Source organism: Saimiri boliviensis, chromosome X, assembly GCF_048565385.1.
Source record: "Saimiri boliviensis isolate mSaiBol1 chromosome X, mSaiBol1.pri, whole genome shotgun sequence".
NCBI classification, from domain to species: domain Eukaryota; kingdom Metazoa; phylum Chordata; class Mammalia; order Primates; family Cebidae; genus Saimiri; species Saimiri boliviensis.
Window position 1 is genome coordinate 115,439,101 of NC_133470.1, and position 18,854 is coordinate 115,457,954.

The window sequence follows — 18,854 nt, forward strand, 5'->3', positions numbered from 1 at the left end:
GGCCTGAACAACACATACCGGGGCCTGTCAGGTGGTGAGGGCCAAGGGGAGGGAGAGCATTAAGACAAATATCTAATGCATGTGGGGCTTAAAACCTAGATGATGGGTTGATAGGTGCAGCAAACCACCATGGCACATGTATACATATGTAACAGACAGGGACATTCTGCACATGTATCCCGGAACTTAAAGTAAAATTTGTAACAATGAAAGAAAGAAAGAAAAAGAGAAAGAAAAAGAAAATGCCGTCCGCGCATATCTCTTAGGAGCATAGGAAGGGTTGTGAACCAAAAAGCCAGGGAGTGGTATCTCCGCCCACCTGCCTCCACATCACCACCCCTCTCGCCGCTTTCAAGCGCGGAGATTGGCTGTAAGCAAGAAAGAGCCCCGCCCCTAGTCTTATGACTCCCGCTGAAGCGCCGATTACTGGCTTTTGCAACGCTGTGGTCGGTGGTCACCCGTGCTCTTGACCCAGGTCTAGCGAGCCTTTTCCCTGGTGTTGCAGCTCTTGTTGTACGGCCGCCGCCGCTTGCTCTGCGGAATCATGGTGTGCTTCCGCCTCTTCCCGGTTCCGGGCTTAGGGCTCGTTCTGGTCTGCCTAGTCCTGGGTGAGTTGTCGGGCCCTCCCGATTAGTCTGTGCGCCTGGGCCTGGGGCGCCGGTTCTACAACCTGAAAGACTGGTCGGAGGGTTGAGGGGGTTGAGACGCTCAGCAGCTGACACTGGGCGGCGGCGGTTGGCCCGGGGAGGCGAGGGGTGACCTAGAGAAGGCTTGACCGAGGGATGGCGGGGAAGAAGGGCCCAGGAGAGTAAGAAGGGGCCGGTAACGGGGGTGGACGCCGAGGGAGTAGGCTGGGAGGGGTGACGCGTGGAGAGGGTCGGGGTGGAAAGAGTAACTTGGGGAAAACACTGACGAGTGAGCGTAGGAGGGTGGTACATGCAGATTTTGGGTGCCAGAGACAATTAGGAGAGTCCCGGTTTGTTGAGACCAGGAAAGAGTTTTGAAGATGGTGGAAAAACTGGGGCGAGATAGGAAATTTAGAAAGGAGATCATGCCTGCCTGGAGTAGCTTGGGGGAAGAACGTGGGTGGGGGACAGATAGGACAGTAGAGCCTGAGGGGCAGGGGCAGGGGCAGGGACAGGGTTGGGCGTTCGGTAGGTAGGAATTTGAGGTTGCGGAGAAAGGGTGATTCAAGAGATGAGGACTGATACTGGGTTTGAGTTTGGCAGTCACAGTTTTGAGGGGGAAGGAACCTAAGGTATCTGGGGAAATTTCCAGGAAAGAAAATTCGGACTCAACCTCTGGGGACTAAGGGGTTCGGTGGGAACTTTGATGGGGAGTGCATATCTACTTGGAGGTATTGAGGATGTCGATTTTCTCCCAATTTTGCTACTTCCTCCCAGCCATGCACTGGTAAAAAAAATCCCCAGACGTTTCAGTTGGGAGGGCCTCCCACATGTGAGGTTTTGCGGGTGGAGTATCTGAGTTTGGTAGACTACCTCTTTCCCTTCCTAGTCTCTTGTTTTTTTTTCTTCCCCATCCCACAACTATACTATTACTTCATTTTTGGGGGGTATAGGGAGCAGGTAGAAAACTTGCTAAGGATTGAGTTGTTACCAGGGCCTAAGAATGGCTAGATGGGACTCGTTGCAGTGGCTCAGGCCTGTAATCTCAGCACTTTCGGAGGCCGACGTTGGTGGATCACCTGAGGTCAGGAGTTCGAGACCAGCCTGGCCAACATGGTGAAACACCGTCTTTACTAAAAATACCAAATAGCTGGGTGTGGTGGTGGGTGCCTGTAATCCGAGCTACTTGGGAGCCTGAGGCAGGAGAATGGCTTGAACCCAGGAAGCAGAGGTTACAGTGAGCTGAGATCGTGCCATTACACTCCAGCCTGGGTGACAAGAGTGAAACTCTCTCTCAAAATAATAATAATAATAAAAGAATGGCTGGATGACTGTTTGCTGATTGTGTTGTACCTTAATAGATAATGGATCCCTAACAGCTTTCATGCCTAAAGCTGAACTTTGACCAGAGTGTCTCTTCCTGACCTGATTCATGCTGTGCTTGCTGCTGCCCACCTGCTCTTGCTATTTGTGACCTAATAAAATAATATAAGGAGCAGACCCAGATGAGAGTGGGGAGGAAATAGACATATTAGGGGTCTGAGAAAGCAGTGAGAGATACACATTTTGTAATCCATGTTTCAGTAGAATAAAATCAACACCCTGGAATCGTGATTCTCCACCAGGGGACATTTGTCAGTATCTGGACACATTTTTGGTTGTCACAACTGGGGGATTGCTTTTAGCATCTAGTGGGTAGAGGCCAAGGATGCTGCTAAACATCCTAACCAAGCACAGGGCAGGCCCTCACAACAAAGAATTATCTTTCTGAAAATGTCAATGGTGCCAAGGTTGAGAAACCCTGCTCAAAAACCATGGTATTGAAAGAGTTCCTGATTATCTAATTCACTGACTTGCAAGGACTTTTTCATAGGTCTATGAAATAAAAACTTCAGAATAATGTTACGAAGGTATTTGTCCTTTTTGGCTGGGCACAGTGGCTCATGCCTGTAATACCAGCACTTTGGGAGGCCAAGGCTGGTGGATCACCTGAGGTCAGGAGTTCAAGACCAGCCTGACCAACATGGTGACACCCAGTCTGTACTAAAAATACAAAAATTATATGGGCGTGGTGGCACATACCTTTAATCCCAGCTACTTGGGAGGCTGAGGCAGGAGAATCTCTTGAACCTGGGAGGCAGAGGTTGCAGTGAGTTGAGATCACGCCACTGCACTCCAGCTTGGGTAATGAGCAAAAGTCCGTCTCAAAAAGGAAAAAAAAAAGGAAGGTATTTGTCCTTTTCACTCTTGTCCTCTCACCAGTGTACAGCAGAGTTTTCCAGAGGCTGCACAACCTGTGATGTCCTCACCACTCTGACGTTCTTGTGTTTTATTCATTTCTCAGTTTTAATTTCTAATACTGTAATACCAATACCTATAACTCACATAAACCTCTCTGAGGTCCTCAGTGGATAAGAAAGTAAAAGGGTCCTGACACCAAAACGTTTGGGAATCCCTGATGCACTCCAGCTGTTCACATGGCGCAGCAAAGTCTTTCGTCCCACTTCTGAAAGGGGACCATGAGGCTTTACTTGAATACTTAATTGTAAGCCTCAACTGTACCTTGGAGCACTTACTGAGGGCGGACTGACCCTAAAAAAGGATTGTTTACAATGGAAAGTACCTTATCAGTGACTGGAACACATCTGACCAAGGCATCTGTTAATCAGTAGTTCCCTGCCAATTGAATCTGTGCACAAATACAACACTTATTGTTTAGAGAAAGTGAAAAAAATAATAGTTGTCCTACTTGTTGGCTTTCATATCATTAATTTTTTTTTAATTTTTTAATGAAAGCTTTTTTTTTGTTTTGTTTTTACAAAAGCAATGCTTACTTATTGCAGAAAATAAACATGCAAAAAGAAGCATGTTAAAAAATCAGCTCATCTGCTAGTTTGCCATTTATTGATCAGGACTAACTAGATTTATCCTCTTAGAAAATTTCCAAGATTGATTCCCTCCTCCTTCAAGTTCAGAGCAGGATTTGGAGGAATAAAAATTAATAATGTACCTCGATCTGATTTTTAAGAGGCTCTAGGATGAAATAGAAATCACTTTTCTATACAGCTGCTTTTTTTCTCTCAAAAATTTAGCAGTTGCTTGGTGGGTTTTACGCAAGTTACTTTTCTATATCAAAATAGATACCAAGGCTAGGTTTTTGAGAACTCAGTGAATATTTGTAAAGTACCTACTATGTAGCTAGAACTGTGCCTGGGTGCTGTAGATGGTGACAATGAAGGAGGATCTGTCCTGAATTTCTAGTCTTAATAGCACTAGTGCTCTAGCTGTGCCAGTTTGATTTCGTAACTTTATAACTCTATCCCAGCTTTACCTGTAACCTTTTAAAAACAGCACCTTTAGAGTAAGTACAGAAAAGGATTCTTAGAGGCTATATATTGGTCTTTGTCATAGAGATTAAATTATGCTGGTGTTTATTTGGATGAATTGTCACTGACCAGGCAACTTTCTGAAGAAAAGCTATATGATTTATAGGTGTTACAAAGTGGATAGTGGGTGAAAATCCTTTCTTTATATAATTGCCTAATTATGGTCCTTTTGTCACATCGTAGATTTCAGGATTCTTCTGTGGTTATTGATTCTTGTAATTAGCTTGACTTCTGGGTTTTTTGTTGTTGTTGTTGTTGTTGTTGTTGTTTGTTGTTAGGGTTCAGAATTTTTTTTTAGGTTTGACTCTTTTCTGGGTGGGAAAAGCGTCACAGAATTATTCTAGTGTACGTCACTGGTAGGAGCCTCCCCTTCCACATGTGTTTACTGAATGCCTATTGTGACCGAGCCACTATACTAGGTGAAAGGGACAGAGCAATGGATAAGACAGATGAGGTCCCTGCTCTCATAGAGCTTACATTTTAGTGGGAGAAGAAAGCTCAACAGATAAATGATCTCAGATAGTGATAAACACTATGAAGAGACTCGGCATGGTGGCTCATGCCTGTAATCCCAGCACTTTGGGAGGTCAAGGCAGGCAGATCTCCTGAGGTCAGGAGATCAGCCTAGTCAGCATGGTGAAACCCCATCTCTACTAAAAATACAAAAATTAGCTGGGTGTGGTGGCGGGCACGTGTAGTCCCAGCTGCTCGGGAGGCTGAGGCAGGAGAATTGCTTGAATCCAGGAGGTGGAGGTTGCAGTGAGCCAAGATCATGCCACTGCACTCCAGCCTGGGGCACAAGAGCAAAACACTGTCACAAAACAAAAGAAAACAAAATCACTATGAAGAAAATTATGCAGATGATGAGAAAGGAGAATGAATAGATGATAGGAATGGGTGATGGGGGATGATCCTTCTTTATAGTATGTGGTCAGAGGGCCTTCCATTATTGGGTGACATTTGGGCAGAGACCTGGGTGTTGGCAGGAGGCCAGCTATGTGACCATCTGAGGAAATAGGAATAAATCTTAACATTTGCAGAATCTTAGGTTGTTACTAACCTATTTTCCACTCTTTTTTTTTTTTTCTCCTGATTTTAGTCAAGTCTCTCCTATGGTAGCAGTCTCTAAGAGCAGTGACTATCTTATATACTGTTATTTCCCATTGACTACCTAGTATAGGGCCTGGCACATTATTAACCATTAGTAAATTTTTGTTGAGGATATTCATTGGTGGGCACTAGGGATATGGTGGTAAACTAGACTAATTTAGTCTCCTTTTTCTTCCATGAATTTTAAATGATGTTTTGCAAGAAGTTCTTTTGGATTGAAAGCTTCAAGATCAGTGTGAAGCAGTACAGATAATTATAAGTAATTTACTAAAGTATAATCCCATATAATAATGCTAATCTCTTACCTGTACTCCTTCAGATATACCTCCATAGTCTTGAAGGGGGTAATACCGAGAATTAGGAGGTCCTTGGTGAGGAGAGTTAGGTTTTCACAAAGAACTACTCTCTCTCCTTTTGGAGGTTATCTGAGAGAGAAAATAAGCACTAAGATTTTTCTATAGAGTTACCACATTTCATTTAACTGATAACTTTGATTTTGAGGTTCTGCCAAAATTATTCTAGCTATAATAGAGATACTGGAAAGGACAGACTTGTCATCAGTTCATTAGTCACTGATTATCGTATCTGATAGGGTTACAGATATTCAAATATGTCCCAAAAGAACAGTTTTCTTCCCCTATATCTTTGGGTAGATTTTGTCTATAACCAAGGATTATTTTGCAACACCGGAGCTGATTTAAATAACCCCTAATGCAGGAAGACTGATCTTTCTTCTATAGTTCAAAAGCATTCTGATCATAATTTCTTATTCAAGTGATCAGAGATCCCCTCAGATCCAAAAGTATACTTTATAAGTACTTGTTGGCATCCTGCTGTGCATTGTGAAAGAATTCTGGAGGTCTGCGAAACACTGCTCAACAATTAGGATTTTCTATTAGTTGAGTAGTGTTGACTCTTGTTTCCTTACCCGCTCTCTGACCTTAAAGAATTAAGTCATTTTATAGCTTAAAAATATATTTTTATTAACTTTTAATGCTCCTTTTCATGTGTTCAATGTTCTTAGCTTAAAATCGTATTACTTTTCTGTTTTAAGAAACTTACCCAAAAGCAAGGGTGTAAAGTAACTGAATGCAATGAGGATATCAATTATGAGGAATTAGAAGAAACAGTTAATCTGACTTAAACTTATAGGAAAACTATCACTGAACAGAAAAGAAAGATAAATTGGTATCTAACTTGCTTGGCAAATTTCTTTTAGCTCAGAAGGGTTTATATGCTTTCAAAGAACCTATTGGAGAAATATACACTATAATTCTTAATAAGGGTAACTTCCCCAAAGTCTCATAGCTAGAAAGTAGGACTGCCTGATTTGAATTCTAGCTCTTCAACTCCAGGAATGGGGACTCTTAATCATTTCATTATATAAACAATCCATCATATCTTGGATCATTGTTTGATTTTTTTAATTGGTTTTCTTTTATTGCTAGCATTATGTTCTTCCCGCACCCCTGATTTTGTATGTTTATATTTTTTCAGCTACACTTGGGGTCAAATACACTTACAAAAACCTAACCACTTTTTGCAGCATCTTACACTTCCGGAAGTAAGGTCTGTGTTCCCTCTCCTCCTCCTTCTCCTCCTCCGTGTGTGTGTGTGTGTGTGTGTGTGTGTGTGTGTGTGTGTGTGTGTTTGAGACAGGGTCTTATTCCATTGCTTCAGGATGGAGTGCAGTGGAGTGATCTTGGCTCACAGCAACCTCTGCCTCCTGGGCTCAAGCGATCCTCCACGTCAGCCTCCCGAGTAGCTGGGACCACAGGCACACACCACCACACCCGGCTATTTTTTTGTATTTTTAGTACAGATGGTGTCTTGCCAGGTTACCTAGGCTGGTCTTGAACTCTTGAGCTTAAGTGATCTGCCCCCCTTGGCCTCCCAAAGTGCTAGGATTATAGGTGTGAGCCACTGCCCCGATGACGTCTGCTTTCTAAAATAATCTACAGGCTGGGCGTCGTGGCTCATGCCTGTAATCCCAGCACTTTGGGAGGCCGAGGCAGGTGGATCACCTGAGCTGGGGAGTTTGAAACCAGTCTGACCAACATGGAGAAACCCTGTCTTTACTAAAAATACAAAATGAGCTGGGCATGGTGGCGCGTACCTGTAATCCCAGCTACTTGGGAGGCTGAGGCAGGATAATTGCTTGAACCTGGGAGGCGGAGGTTGCAGTGAGCCCGGATTGCGCCATTGCACTCCAGCCTGGGTGACAAGAGCAAAACTCTGTCTCAAAAAAAAAAAAAAAAAAAAAAAATCTACAAATGACCTTTCTGGAAACAGGATTGAGAGGAAATTTGACTTTCAGAATGTTGATTTTGAGGCATACCTTTTTCTTTTATTTAGAGAATAAACTCTTAGCTCTATAATTACTCACTAAAATGTATTCATCTATGGTTTTTTAATGTCATCAAGCCTTTTAAAAATTGGGTGTTCTAAAGTCAAACACAGCAATAAGGATGGAAATTGCTTGCTAGAGACTTTTTAACAAAGTATAAATATTTCAGCTGTAACTTATCTTTTGGGAAAAGCTCTGTTCCTAGCTTGAAATCCATGTCAAGATTTATTGAGGTGAAAACTGACATGGGGTTTGAGGGAATATCCGGAAGACTGATAGGTTCAGGATTTGGAAGAGCTAAAGGACTGGCCTCCCTGTAATTAGATAAAGCTATGTTTTGGGTCCCTATTGCAGTGTGTTTTCACCTTGATATAATCAATCAATATTCATTGAAAGTCTAATATGCATTCAACACTACTTGGAATGATAGGAGATAGAGGAAAAGTAATATGCATGGTGGCCCCTACCATGACACCTGTGATAGATGACATTCATATAAAAGACACACTGCTAGAGGTTGTAGCATAGATCAGATCATCTGATCAAGGGAGCATATTGGAATTCAGATGAGTGACAGAAATGTTATCTAAAGGGAATCTTGACTCTATCCATATATATCATTCATTCACAGACTTGGTACTTTTTTTTATTAGTAACAAATTACGTGCTGTATACTATAATTTACCTGGCACACCAGTTTGTTACGAAGTGACAGTTGAAAACTGCTGTGTTGGAGTTTATGACAGTAGGAGGGACAGGATTTACTGCCATAAAATAACTGAATAATTCACGATAATATGAAATATACTGAAATGGGATATGCATTATGACTGCTCCTTGAGGGCTTTTATAGTCGAGGAAAGCTTTGTGGAGAAAATGGCTACTGAAAAAACAGATAGCATATCAGCCTAGGTTCTTAACTGCAAGCAAGAGAAATAAAATCTGATTGATTTTAAGCAGAAAAGAATTTATTAAAAAGATACTGGGATATAATGTATACCCTTTGGTCCCACAGTTTTATTCCTAGATATACAGCCAACAGACACACATACTTGTGTTTACCAGTATGTGCAAGAATGTTCGCAGCCACGTTTGTAATAGAATCAAACTGGAAACTATATAAATGCCCATTAAAGGTAGCATAGATAAATTGTTCTTTGTTTTGTTTTGTTTGTTTTTGAGATGGAGTTTCACTCTTGTCGCCCAGGCTGGAGTGCAATGGCGCGATCTCAGCTCACCGCAACCTCCGCCTCCCAGGTTCAAGCGATTCTCCAGTCTCAGCCTCCTGAGTAACTGAGATGACAGGCATGTGCCACCACACCTAGCTAATTTTTATATTTTCAGTAGAGCCAAACCCATGCCATGGTGGCCAGGCTGGTCTCAAACTCCTGACCTCAAATGATCCGCACCAGCCTTGGCCTCCCAAAGTAATGGGATTACAGGCATGAGCCACAGCGCCTGGTCTGTAGTCACCTGATCATAGAAAGTTATACAGCAGTGACCACAGACTGCAATTATGCACCACATGGGTGAATCTCACAAAACCTAACATTGAGTGAAAGAAACCAGACACAAAAGATAGCGTCGTGAATGATTTTATTTATATCAAGTTTTTTTTTTTTTTTTTTTTTTTTTTTTTGAGACGGAGTTTTTGCTCTTGTTACCCAGGCTGGAGTGCAATGGCGCGTTCTCGGCTCACCGCAACCTCCGCCTCCTGGGTTCAGGCAATTCTCCTGCCTCAGCCTCCTGAGTAGCTGGGATTACAGGCACGAGCCACCATGCCCAGCTAATTTTTTGTATTTTTGGTAGAGACGAGGTTTCACCATGTTGACCAGGATGGTCTCGATCTCTCGACCTCGTGATCTACCCGCCTCGGCCTCCCAAAGTGCTGGGATTACAGGCTTGAGCCACCGCGCCCGGCTATTTATATCAAGTTGAAAAATGGATACAATTAATCTGTGTGTTAGAAATCAGGATAATGGTTACCCTTAGGAAGGAAACAGTAACTGGAAGGGGAAATAAGGAGTGCTTTGCAAGTATAGTTGACCCTTGAACAACACAAGTTTGAACTGTGTGGATCTACTTATACAGGGGTTTTCTTTCACCTCTCCCACCCTTGAGACAACAAGACCAACCCTGCCTCTTCATCTTCCTCCTTATGATTTTCTTTTCTTTTTTTTTTTTTTTGAGATAGAGTCTCTATCTGTTTCCCAGGCTGGAGTGCAGTAGTGTGATCTCAGCTCACTGCAACCTCCACCTCCTGGGTTCAAGGAATTCTCCTGCCTCAGCCTCCTGAGTAGCTGGGATTACAGGCACCCGCCACCACAACCAGCTAATTTTTTATATTTTTAGTAGAGACGGGGGATTCATTCTGTTGGCCAGGCTGGTCTTGAGTTCCTGACCTTGAGTGATCTGCTGCTTCAGCCTCCCAAAATGCTGGGTGTGAGCCACCGCGCCTGGCCCTCCTTATGATTTTCTTAACATTTTCTTTTCTCTAGCTTTATTGTCAGAACACGCAGTATGTAAAAATATATATATATATGTGTATATATATATATATATATATATGTGTATATATATATATATATATATATGTGTATATATATATATATATATATATGTGTATATATATATATATATATATATATATATAAAACATACAAAATGTGTGTTAATCGACTGTTTATGTTGTTGGTAATGCTTCTGGTCAACACTAGGATATTAGTAGTTAAGTTTCGGGGGAGTCAAAAATGCTATGCAGATTTTCAACTGTGTAGGGGGGTCAGGACCTGTTCTGGTAATGTTCTGTTTCTTGGTACAAGTGGGTTCGGTTTGTGAAAATCATTTGAGCTGTAGACTTAATGTTATATGCACTTTTCCCTTATATCCGTTATGCTGTGCCTGTTTCTATCCATATGTTACATATCAAAATATGTATTAAATGGGGTATATTAGGTAACTCAGAATTTCTGGTGCTCCTGGCTGTATATACCAAATCCTGATTCAGGATTCAACACCCCAGATCATGCTGCCGAACTGCACTACCACTGCCAAGTGTGAAATTGCAGTTTGCTCTGCCTCCCTTGCCTGGGAGCTTGATCCTGCTGCTGCTGCTCCACACCTGCCTCCCACCCTTTTCCCTTCCTGGCTCCATTTGCAGCCCTCCTTTCAAAGCGTGGGGTGGATACCTTTGTTAGGCAGAGCCTAGCACAAGTGGTCCTCCTTACTGCAAAGGAGTCTGGGAAAGCAAGTATCCAGTGTTTTCAGCTTTTATAGTGGGTGGTGATTTTTGCCAGAAAGGGGACAAGGAGTGTTCAGATTTTGGGCAACCAAACAGAGAGGAAAATCTATCTTTGAGGTGAGCATTTAGGCCAATAGAAGAAAGTACACTTCAAGTATTAGGAACAATAGAAGCCCAGGGTAGAGGCTGAATAGAGGATGGCATTTGAGCCCAGTGGAAACAAGTTTAACGGGATTGAAGGATGTGCTCTGGGAAAATAGTTTGAGAAAAGTTGAGGGAATAGGATGGGACAAGATTAAAGATTACTTTGGAAGTCAGGGAGAGGAATTTAAATTTCATTTGGGAATTTTGGAGCTAATAAAAAGTTTTTGAACAAGAACATGTCCTAAAAGGAAATGGTACTTAAGGATTATTAATCTGGCAGCACTTTTAGGGGTATCTAGGAGTTGTCTGTCAGAATTCAGGAGTGGGGTGTAGAGATAAAAGGCAAAGATTGGATTTAAGAGAAGATTTGAAGGAAAAAAATCAATAGGACTTCTTGAAGAGAAAGAAGTAGAGGCTGTTTCTGAAACCTAGCTTGAGTGACTAGTCCCACTCTTCATTTAGAGCCAGCGAGGCTGAGGAGGGCCCAGTTTGGAGGAAGTAGAAGAATAAATTTTAGTTTGGGAATTGCTGAGTTTGAGGTGAGAGATACTGAGTAGAAGTGGTCCCTGTGCAGTTAGAGTTGGGGACCAAGAAGTGGAAAGAATTGCACTCCCAGGCAGAAAGGCCGTGAAGGGAATGGAACAGAGTATGCTAGAACCCTCAGGGTATTTCTTATCTCTTGTTTATGGGCCACCAGGTGTGCTATCTTGATTTGGATTTTAAATGATAAGTTTGAATCCCAACCTATACCTTCTGCTTCATAAAACGGGTCAGTTCTCACACCCCAGGACACATTGATACTATTACTGTTTTCCATGGTCTTCTTCCTGTTATTCTAATATCTTTGGAAAGAAAATGATTAATGTATGTGAGGCTTTTCTTGGTTATTTTCACTAGTTTTGAATGCTTTGAATACAAAGAGAATAGTATACTAAAGCTAGAGACATTAAACAAGACTGAGAAAGACTGCATAGAAAAAGCAAACCTCCAGTTCATTAAAATTGTGTTGGAGTTCTTGGCTCCACGGCAGAGTAGCCTTGGATCAGTAAGTATGACAGCTCCCTTCCGTGTTGGACTTAGAAAAGAATGATCATAAAACCTACTTAGGCCTCACAAAGTCTTTTTGAGTCTTAGCCAATGCATTTAGTCACTGTCAGTAACCACAAGCTTTAGTATAATATCCTGGCTTTCAAAGCAGCCAGGACTCCAGAGCATGACGATAGGCTCTTGTATGCAACTTGAAAGCTGTTGCTGAGGCATGCCTTCTTGATATTCATCTAAAAATAGTTTAATGTATTTTAATAGCAAACTTACAGGAACAGCATAGAAGACAGACAACATTAAAAACATGCACTTGCATGTAGGGTAACTCAATTAGAAAAGTAGAGTGAATAGATGGAATCTACTTTATGATAAAAATGCTACAAACACCATTTAGTTGCCATCAATAAGAAACTCACTTGTTTTTAAAAAAAATCCAAATGCTGATATTGTACAGAAAAATTTAATAGGTTTATTTATGCTTATTATAAAGTTGAACTGCTGAAACTTGTTCACTGAAACATTTTAACATGCATTAATGCTTTACGTCTCTGCATTTATATTAAAAATTCACACACAAATAAAAATGGAAAAACTGCTGATACCTGACTTCTGTATCCTAGTTTTCCACTCGCAATCATATTCTTAGGTACCTTTTGACCCCATAGGAAAAAAGTATCTGATGTTCATAACTACCAGTAACAGGAAGAAGAGAATTTTTTTTTTTTTTTTTTAGAATGAAATGTTTCCCATCATAGTGAATTCTTTTTTTTTTTTTGAGACAGTTTCGCTCTTGTTACCCAGGCTGGAGTGCAATGGTGCGATCTCGGCTCACCGCAACCTCCGCCTCCTGGGTTCAGGCAATTCTCCTGCCTCAGCCTCCTGAGTAGCTGGGATTACAGGCACGCGCCACCATGCCCAGCTAATTTTTTGTATTTTTAGTAGAGACGGGGTTTCACCATGTTGACCAGGATGGTCTCGATCTTTTGACCTTGTGATCCACCCGCCTCGGCCTCCCAAAGTGCTGGGATTACAGGCTTGAGCCACTGCGCCCGGCCGCCATAGTGGATTCTTAAGCACGTTCTCCATGTATGCAGCGTGCTAGCTGAATGTCTTTTGGCGTAATTGTTACACATTTGGCATGGATAGCACAAAGGTTGGTGTCTTTGAAAGGCCAATCAGATAGGCCTCACTTGCCTTCTGCAAAGCACCAACAGCTGCGCTCTGGAAGCACAGATGTGTATTAAAGTCCTGAGCAATTTCTCGCACCAGACGCTGGAAGGGAAGTTTGCAAATCAGAAGTTCAGTGGACTTCTGATAACGTCTAATTTCACGGAGTGCCACAGTACCAGGCCTGTAACTATGAGGTTTCTTCACCCTGCAGTAGAAGGCATACTCTTGTGAGTGGCTTTTGTAGCCAGTTGCTTCCTGGGTGCTTTACCACTGGTCGATTTGCTGGCAGTCTGCTTTGTACGAGCCATGGTATTGGGACCTCCTGACTTAACCTTCTTCAGCTGGAGCTCAGCAAGCGAGAGGCAGTGCTGGCGTTGGACAGCAACAACCAATAATTCATGTTTTTCTTATGGATTTAACAGCCCTTTGTAACTCTGCTTCTTTGGTTACATGATACTCAGAGTATCTGATCACATCAGAATAAAATCATTTGGGAAGACATCCATGTGTCATAGGTTATATAGATTGCAACAGGATTTAAAGCAACTAGATGATAGCATATCAGATCTATCATTATTTTTGCAGAGAATGTTTCACCAGCTGGTTTGAAAGAAGTTTTACACCCCTACCAGGCTTCCTCTTACCTCATTTACCTCAAAAATCACAAGTCCTAATAGGCAAACTGTAATTGTCTAAAACAAAACTAGTAAGGTGTAAATGCATGTGGAAATGATGATTTGAAGGCAGAAAGCAATTAAATGTCACCAGTGTAAGTCATTACCTAGGCATCCTAGGTCTAGTAACCATTCTTTTGGTAAGGGATAATGCCAACTTTATCAACAGGATTCTGTTAAAAAGAAAAAGAAAAACGATCAGCAGGCTATACACACACACACACAAACACACACACATGCACACACACACATATATATGTATATATGTATAGATATAAAATGCTTTGGTTTCATTTTAGGGCTGGTTGAACTTCAGAGGTGGATAGAGCTTGTTTTTATTTTATATATTCTTTTGTAGTACAATTTTAAAGTCTTATTTTTTAAAAATAAATCCAGGAGCCTTGCGGTCTTATGCATTGGAACTTACTCTGCAAGATTCAGAAAAAGCCACTTGCCTTTATGCAAAATGGCAGATGACTTTCAGAGTACGCTATGAAACTACAAACAAAACTTATGTAAGTAAATATTTTAATTTTTCTTTGAGTTTTATAGTAGGAATTTAAATTGACTTTTTTATCCTTTAGATACATGTATAAAAATGAAATTCCATGTTGACTGACTTAACGATTAAACTCTGGGATTTTTGTAGCATACACCCTTAGAAGTTATTCTGCTTAGTGTTAGAATGAATATTTCTTCTGATTCATTGGTTCTTGGGAGTTTTTGTCGGAGTTGGTTAAGGGCAAATCATCTGAAGACTATATGGTGTTCAGGTCTAACTATTTCTGTAAAGTGTTTAAAGTGTGCTAGCACCAAAGCTTGCCCTTTTATAAAATAGCTTCCCCTCTGGGTGTGGTAGCTTACGCCTGTGATCCCAGCATTTTGGAAGGCCAAAGCAGGAGAACTGCATGAGCCCAGCCCGGGCAACATAGTAAGACCTCATCTTTACAAAAAATTTTAAAATTTGCCAGGCATGGTAGCACAGACATGTAGTTCCAGCCACTCATTGGGCTGAGGCGGGGGGATTGCTTGAGCCTAGGAAGTCATGTCTGTAGTGAGCCATGATTGTGCTACTGCACTCCAGCCTGGGCAACAGAGCAAGACTCTACAATATCTCCAAAAAAGAAAAAAGAAAATCGCTTACTTAGGTTGGTGCAAAAGTAATTGCGGTTTGTGCCATTAAAGAAACAAAGTACAATTACTTTTGTACCAACCTAAGTAAGCGATTTTTTTTTTTTTGGCACAAACCACAGTTACTTTTGCGCCAACCTAATACTAAAATCTCCCCCTTTTTGGAATCTTTTCTTTTTTTTGAGATGGAGGCTCACTCTGTCGCCCAGAGTGGAGTGCAGTGGCATGATCTCGGCTCACTGCAACCTCCGTCTCCCAGGTACAAGCAATTCTCCTGCCCCAGCCTCCCGAGTAGCTGGGATTACAGACGTGCACCACCATGCCCAGCTAATTTTGTGTATTTTTAGTAGAGACGGGGTTTCACCATGCTGGCCAAGCTGGTCGCAAATTCTTGATCTCATGATCTGCTCGCATTAGCCTCCCAAAGTGCTGGCATTATAGGTGTGAGCCACTATGCCTGGCTGGCGTCTCTTCTTAATCCCTTTGCCTTCTTATTTTCTTTTTGTTAAGGTCCTGAATACTTACAACCTAATTTATTTTTATTTTTATTTTTATTTTTGAGATGGAGTTTCGCTCTTGTTACCCAGGCTGGAATGCAATGGCACGCGATCTTGGCTCACCGCAACCTCCACCTCCCAGGTTCAGGCAATTCTCCTGCCTCAGCCTCCTGAGTAGCTGGGATTACAGACACGCGCCACCATGCTCAGCTAATTTTTTGTATTTTTAGTAGAGACGGGGTTTCACCATGTACAACCTAATTTAAAAAAAAATCAGTTTAAGAACAGCAGTTCAAGCCAGCTTTCCTTTTCTTTGTAGACATACATGGATTTGTCCAGAGGAATGGTATGTACCTGAAGAATCAGGGACTGGTTTACACAGCAAACCAGGCAAAGGGCAACCTGGCCACGGAGACTGTATGATTTAGGCTGAAGTGGCATTCCCTGCATAAATGCTTGGTGCTCCTTGCTGCCTGTTTGTTTCTGACCCCCAAACTTCTATTTCTTTTAGAAAACCCAAAACATTTCAGACCTTGGTGCTGTGACATATAATGGAAGCATATGTGGAGACGATCAGAGTGGTCCCAAAATAGCTGTGCAGTTTAGATCTGGTTTTTCCTGGATTGCGAATTTTACCAAGGCGGCATCTACTTATTCAATTGACAGCATCTCATTTTCCTACAACACTAGTGATAACATAACATTTCCTGATGCTAAAGATAAAGGTAACCTTAAGAATGGATTTGTACTATGTTCTCTTGCTTTTTATTAATGATAAAAGTGTAAACAATTTAAAAATTGTTATGAATGTCTGTCTTCCTAACTAGAATGGAAACTTCATGTCTTTATACACCTCCCACTGACCCCATGCAGAGCACATATGACGCCATCCAACACAGTGATGATATTTCCTGTCATTGCTTGAGTGCCTTACTGTGTACTAGACATTACCCTAATAGTGTTACCTGCAGCATCTCACTTAATCCTTTTTTTTTTTTTTTTGAGACGGAGTCTCGCTGTCACCAGGCCGGACTGCAGTGGCGTGATCTCAGCTCACTGCAACCTCCACCCCTCAGGTTCAAGCGATTCTCCTGCCTCAGCCTCCCAAGTAGCTGGGACTACAGGCGTGCGCCACCATACCCAGCCAATTTTTGTATTTTTAGTAGAGATGGGGTTTCACCATGTTGTCCAGGCTGGTCTCAAACTCCTGAAGTGATCCACCCACCTTGGCCTCCCAAAATGCTGAGATTACAGGTGTGAGCCACCACACCCGGCCCTCACTTAATCCTTAACAGCAACCCTGGAAAGTAGACGTTGCTTCATTTTTACAGGTAAAGGAAATGATAGGATTAAATGACTTTTCTAAACATCACAGTCTAGTAAGCAGGTGAGCTGGTGTTTGAAGTAGTCTATTGACCTGCAGAATTCATATATTTAACTATTATTTTATTCAATAGTAGGCACTAAGCAAAGTTTTGATGAATGAGAAAATGTTTTACTAATAGTTACTTTATTTTCGAGACTGGGGGGGTCTCACTATGTTGACTAGACTGGTTTCGAACTCCTGGATTCAAGCGATCCTCGTGCCTCACAGCCTCCTGAATAGCTGGGACTATAGGCATGCACCACTGCACCTGGCTACTAATAGCTATTTTAAATGTGTACAAGTTAAGTAACCTGAAACTAGGAGAAATGCCTCCTGTTCAAATGTTTTTCTCATTTAGGTTGGATTTTGATTGAAAAGTAAATTATCAGTTAAAGGTATAGTAGTAGTCCCTCATTACACTCAGGGGGTATCATTCTAAGACCCCCAGTAGATGCCTAAAACTGCAGTTAATACTGACCCTATACAGTAAATACCATGGTTTTCTTTTTTTTTTTTCTTTCTTTTTTTTTTTTTTGAGATGGAGTCTTGCTCTTGTTGCCTAGGCTGGAGTGCAGTGGCATGATCTTGGCTCACCACAACCTCTGCCTCCTGGGTTCAAGCAATTCTCCTGCCTCAGCCTCCTGAGTAGCTGGGATTATAGGCACGCACCACCACACCCAGCTAATTTTGTATTTTAGTAGAGACGAGTTTTCTCCATGTTGGTCAGGCTGGTCTCTAACTCCTGACCTCAGGTGATCCACCCACCTCGGCCTCCCAAAGTGCTGGGATTACAGGTGTGAACCACTGCACCTGACTATATTATGTTTTTTTTTTTTTTTTTTTTTTTTTTTTTTATCTGATTACTGAGATGGCTACCAAGTGACTAATAGCTACAATGTGGATATACTGGGCAAAGGGATGATTCATGTTCCTGATTGGGCAAAGCAAGACAGCAAGAGATTTCAACATGCTACTCAGAACGGCATACATTTTAAAACTTATGAATTGATTATTTTTGGAATTTTCCACTGAATATTTTCAAAGCTCAATTGACCATTGGTAACTGAAACCAGGGAAAGCAAAAACCATGGATAAGGGGAGACTAAAGTCAACATTTGCTGTTAGTTTAAGACAATTTCGGGTCAAAATGAACTTGGGAAGGCGTCGGCAACTAGGCTATTCTAGTAATTCCCAGAAGTGAAATGCATGTTAAAATATTTTGAAGATATAGAGTGTACAGATTTTAATTTTTTTTTTTTTTTTTTTTTTTGAAATGGAGTCTTGTTCTGTCACCCAGGCTGGAGTGCAGTGGCCTGATCTTAGCTCACTGCAACCTCCGCCTCCCGGGTTCAAGCAAATCTCCTGCCTCAGGCTCCCGAGTAACTGGGATTACAGGTACATGCCACCGTGCCTGGCTAATCTTTGTATTTTTAGTAGAGACGGGGTTTCACCGTGTTGGCCAGGATGGTCTCAAACTCCTGAGTTCAGATGATCCTCCCACCTCGGCCTCCCAAAATGTTGGGATTACAGGCGTGAGCTACCACACCCAGTCGAGATTTTAATTTTGTTAGGGATATAATTCTCTTCTTTCTCCCAGCCCCTCCACTCACTGAGATTGAGTTAATGTGGTATTTGTAGTAACTTAACTCTTCTCACAGACAGTGTTTCATTCTGACCCTAGAAACACAGGTAGATGAGCTTTAGTTGCCTAGACCTGGGGATTAATAACTCATTTGGACTTAGGGATCTCAAAAGATCATATTCAAAAGAACCAGAAGTAAATAAGCTCATGTAAGACTTGGGAGGTGTTGCAGAATGAGACTTGGAAATCAAATCCTAGTGTTCTTTTTATTAATCTCCTAGTTTGAGAGTATAACTAAAACAAATGGTTATTGGCTATCTTATCGGTTTATCTTTGTGCCCTGATTTGCCTTTCAGAGCTAGTATAAGATTTGCCCCTCACTTTCAAATAGCTTAAGAATGAGCTGGGGAGACAAAGCTAAATGTGATTCCCAAGTTACATGGAAAAATTGGAAAACACTGAGCTCAGTCTGACTCTGTTGTTGTTTGCATTTTTGTTTGGAGGAATACAGGGTTCATAAATCTTTTCTGACAGTG

At 41.7% G+C, this 18,854-nt stretch overlaps 1 protein-coding gene and 1 pseudogene across 3 annotated transcripts in view; one reads left to right on the forward strand and one right to left on the reverse strand.

The window, feature by feature from the left end:
• Positions 1-376: 376 nt before the first annotated feature.
• Positions 377-18,854, forward strand: part of LAMP2 (lysosomal associated membrane protein 2) — a 46,206-nt gene continuing 27,728 nt past the window's right edge. The window contains exons 1-3 of one of the 3 annotated variants that reach the window (XM_074391911.1): positions 377-608; positions 14,139-14,257; positions 15,882-16,095. In XM_074391911.1, coding sequence (XP_074248012.1) covers positions 545-608; positions 14,139-14,257; positions 15,882-16,095 — 397 coding nt within the window. In that variant the 5' untranslated portion in view covers positions 377-544. The remainder of the gene's footprint in view (positions 609-14,138; positions 14,258-15,881; positions 16,096-18,854) is intronic. The other 2 variants (XM_003931089.4, XM_074391912.1) reach the window with 2 other exon arrangements.
• On the reverse strand, positions 12,968-13,376 carry LOC120361851 (histone H3.3C-like; annotated as a pseudogene).